This window comes from Nansenia antarctica, assembly GCF_963989245.1.
Source record: "Nansenia antarctica genome assembly, chromosome: 9".
In the NCBI taxonomy this organism is placed as follows: Eukaryota; Metazoa; Chordata; class Actinopteri; order Argentiniformes; family Microstomatidae; genus Nansenia; species Nansenia antarctica.
Genome location: NC_137679.1, coordinates 21,284,220 through 21,287,821, shown reverse-complemented (window position 1 = coordinate 21,287,821; position 3,602 = coordinate 21,284,220). Strand labels below are relative to the sequence as shown.

At 45.4% G+C, this 3,602-nt stretch overlaps 1 protein-coding gene across 3 annotated transcripts in view; it reads right to left on the bottom strand.

Annotated features, from left to right (window-relative positions):
• Window positions 1-2,651: 2,651 nt before the first annotated feature.
• Window positions 2,652-3,602, bottom strand: part of roraa (RAR-related orphan receptor A, paralog a) — a gene marked incomplete at both ends in the record, with an annotated part of 200,698 nt that continues 199,747 nt past the window's right edge. For all 3 annotated transcript variants that reach the window (XM_080539327.1, XM_080539328.1, XM_080539329.1), the window contains 2 exons: window positions 2,652-2,816; window positions 3,252-3,364. In XM_080539327.1, the coding sequence (XP_080395453.1) occupies window positions 2,652-2,816; window positions 3,252-3,364 (278 nt within the window). The remainder of the gene's footprint in view (window positions 2,817-3,251; window positions 3,365-3,602) is intronic.

The window sequence follows — 3,602 nt, the reverse complement described above, 5'->3', positions numbered from 1 at the left end:
AAAGCGCAAAAATAATTATTCCCTGAGGGGTGACAGCACAAGAACTTTCTGTCTTGTACAAATTGCACGGCGGAGGAATGATCATGTGCAAACAGGAAAAAACAAAAAAACAAACAAAATAAAAGCATTATGTAAAGGACGGTGTGTCTAAACTGTAACCATGCCGTGATGGGGGTATCAAACGAGATATCTTGGATTATATGGGAATTTCCCCCCACACCTACCCCCCCCAAAAAAGTCAGCCATTGATTTTGCTGGAATGTCAGAAACAATCCATTCTAGACTATGGACAAGTAGACTATGGACAGGTAGACTGTGAAAGCAGGGGTAACAAACTACTGTTATGGCACATCCAAGGGGGCTTTTTCTTCTTCTTCTTCTACCACTTTTCTACCACACTGACAAGAAAGACACACACAACGAAACGGTAACACAACAACAAAGCGTTCTGAAAATAGCACTTGTTTCTACCATTGTCATGTTCCTCCCCCCCTAATCACACAAACAACAGCTACTGTAATTATTGCGGGAATATAGTAAGTGCTACCTGACATCTCTTTCTCTCCCCCTCTCTTACATGAGTTTTATTCACTAAACATGTTACAAAAATAGAAGCTTTACGACCAGACAAGGCTTTGAATATTACATCTCCTTCAGAGGGAGGCTGGTGGAGGTAGAAATCATAGGGACAGGCTGAGGAACGGAATGAGGAACGGTGTCAAACATGTGTGTGTGTGATACCCGTCTTCATTCCGTTCCATTCATTCCAATGAGCCTGTCCTAAGATTTCTACCTCCACCAGCCTCCCCATATCACCTCCTTCCCCTTTCCTTTACTGTCCCATAATGAATGGCATTGCTGGGCTGAGGTCTTTAGGGAGAGGCAGTCATAGTCACTCCTCCACACATCATGATGATGATGATGATGATGGTGATGATAATGATGATGATGATGATGATGATGATAACACATGCATCGTTTGTGAGGCTAATGGATCAATAGACGGTCAGAGAGGGTCATGAACTCAGCTCTGTAGAATAGACATTGTGTTTGTAAATACCTTTATTAGATGAGTCCTGCTGTGTCTCTAACTTCCACTAGATGGAACAGTTGGATAAAGCATGCAGTCAGCTATTTCCTTGACTGATGAGAAACGAAGCAGGTAAGCCATCAGCGCTTCTCATTTGTGTGTGTGTGTGTGTGTGTGTGTGTGCGCGTGTGTTTGTGTGCGTACTGTGTACGTGTATATGAACGTGGCTGTCTGTGTGGTCGGCCGGGTTGTGTGTGGGTGGGTGTTGAGCGAATACAGCATGTGATTGAGTGAATGTAACCTACCTGCCCTCTCTAGAACCTCAGTGCTGACCAGCCATGCCAACCATCTGCCCAGCCACCCCCCCCTGCCCTCCCCTCCCCACCCATTCAGACCAGCAGTGTCTGTCTTTTGCGGCTCTCAGGACTAGCCTCCGTGACCGTGGTTCAACTTGTATTTCTTGTGCACATGCAACACATCACTAAGGTAATATACAAGTCTTAAATTAAATTAAAGGTGCAAACAAAAGTGCCTTATCAATTCAACAATTAAGAATAGTCTAACTACTACTATCATACATTGTTATTTAAAATAGATTCTATAAACATTACTTTTTTCTGTATAATAAGTACTTATGACCGTATACCCTGTAGTACATTATAAAACAGGTGGAATGGACCCTTTTTTCTTGTGTGGGGTGCCCCCTATGTTTCTCTCCAGGGCACCCTGACCCAGTAAAAGGATTAATAGCAGATGGCCTTACATGATTTTCACTATGCAACCATGGTGGATGGAGTCTTTGACAGCTAAAATCATTGCGTTTTTTAACTAGAATTACCAGAATTCTATGTTTCTTTTTAGACGATTGTCTATAGAGAGGTTGCATCACCATGCCGACGGAGCCTCTCTCAAAGTCGCTGCAGGTTTTTTCATTTGAAGCACTGCATTCCAAAAACACACACTGAACACAGAAGAGAATGAAGAGCTGAACTTGACCAAGACATGACCATTACCAGAGATTAATTCAATGTCAATTTGGGGGCTACAGTACTAACAAAAGCAGGGAAAAATGATGACCGTAATGTAGGATAAACATGCCTGGAAATCTATTTTCTTTGAAGTATGCTACAATATAGAAGAAGAAATATTGACAAAAAGTGAAAAGCCAGATCGTTTGGTTGGTGAGGTGATTTTAGGTTAGGCCCCGCCTAATTCAATATCCTTTTTCTCAATACAGTATATTCTCTTTGTTGAAGCAAGTCAAAACAATTACTGATGATGAGTGTGAATTGTTATGGGACCCTACTGGAATGATACGCATGAGAAGGTCAAGTTCATCCAGAGAGAAAGCCTTTGTCTCTGTCCTCCTCTTCATCTCCCCCGGGGGAGTGTTGGGAACCGGGAAAGAACTAAACCCAATGAAATAAACCTACAGAACCAACCCACCCCCTCCCCTCCCCCAGCCCCTCCCCCCCCCGCTCCCCGTCATAGAGTAAAAGAAAAAAAGAAAAGTGTGCAGCGTGCCGTCCGTCCTGGTATTTGTGCAGGGCACCTTTAAAGTGTCTCAGATTCATGCTCCACATTCCCCCACGGTGGTCACACTGGCACCTGGGCAGGGCTGTTACCCGTCAACAGGCATGGACTGCTCAAAGTCCGATCCAAACAGCTCCTTGTATAAGGGGGGGAAGTGGGCGCGCACAATGTCTGGGTATATTGCTTTGAAAGCCGTCAGCTTCTCTGTATGCCTGCTGCACAGCGCTCGCAGTGTTGACACTTTGCATATCAACTGTGGGGAGAGAAAGAGACAGGCTGTTATTTCGATTCACAGTAAGGCAAGGACACAGAGATACGGCATAAAAAAAGCAACCCCGTACATTCCCACTCACACAGGGGTAAACACGTTGGTAAATATTGATACAGGCACTCAACCGAAGGAGGGTGTGTGTGTGTGTTTGTGTGTGTGTGTGTGGGGCGGGGGGGGGGGGGATCTTGACACTTCATCTTACGGAGAGCTTGTACACAATTGTTCAATCTCTGCTCAAGATACACACTTAGTTTAGCTTTTGTATGCCAGCCATGACATCCACGGCTCTATTTAATCGAATGTTCTAACAACAGTAGATAACCGCGTTAGGCCGTCTTATTCTGGGTTCAGGGGAGGTTTCGGAGGCCTAGTGGGCTGCCTGTGGAGGGTGGAGGGGAGCTGGGGGGTGTCGTGTACCTTTGTGAGTATGCCGTCCTCTCTGTGGTTCTTCTGCAGGACGTGCTGGAGTGCCAGCTGGATCTTCTGCTGGAGCTTCTCCACCTTCACCTTCTCCTGGAGCCAAGAGCGGTCTACACAGGGGAAAGGAAACATGCCAATTACTGGCCACTCTCTTGGTCCTCTGTGGCTCAGGTGGTAGAGCATGGCACTAACAATGGTTCGATTCCCGCTGGCACCATGTATACTGAAAAATGTGTGCACACTCACTGTTACGTCAGTCGCTTTGGATAAAAGCCTCAGCTAAACGGCGTAGGTTATGTGTGGTAATGACGATGACGTTGACGCGTGTTGTATTTTTTGGTGCGTTGT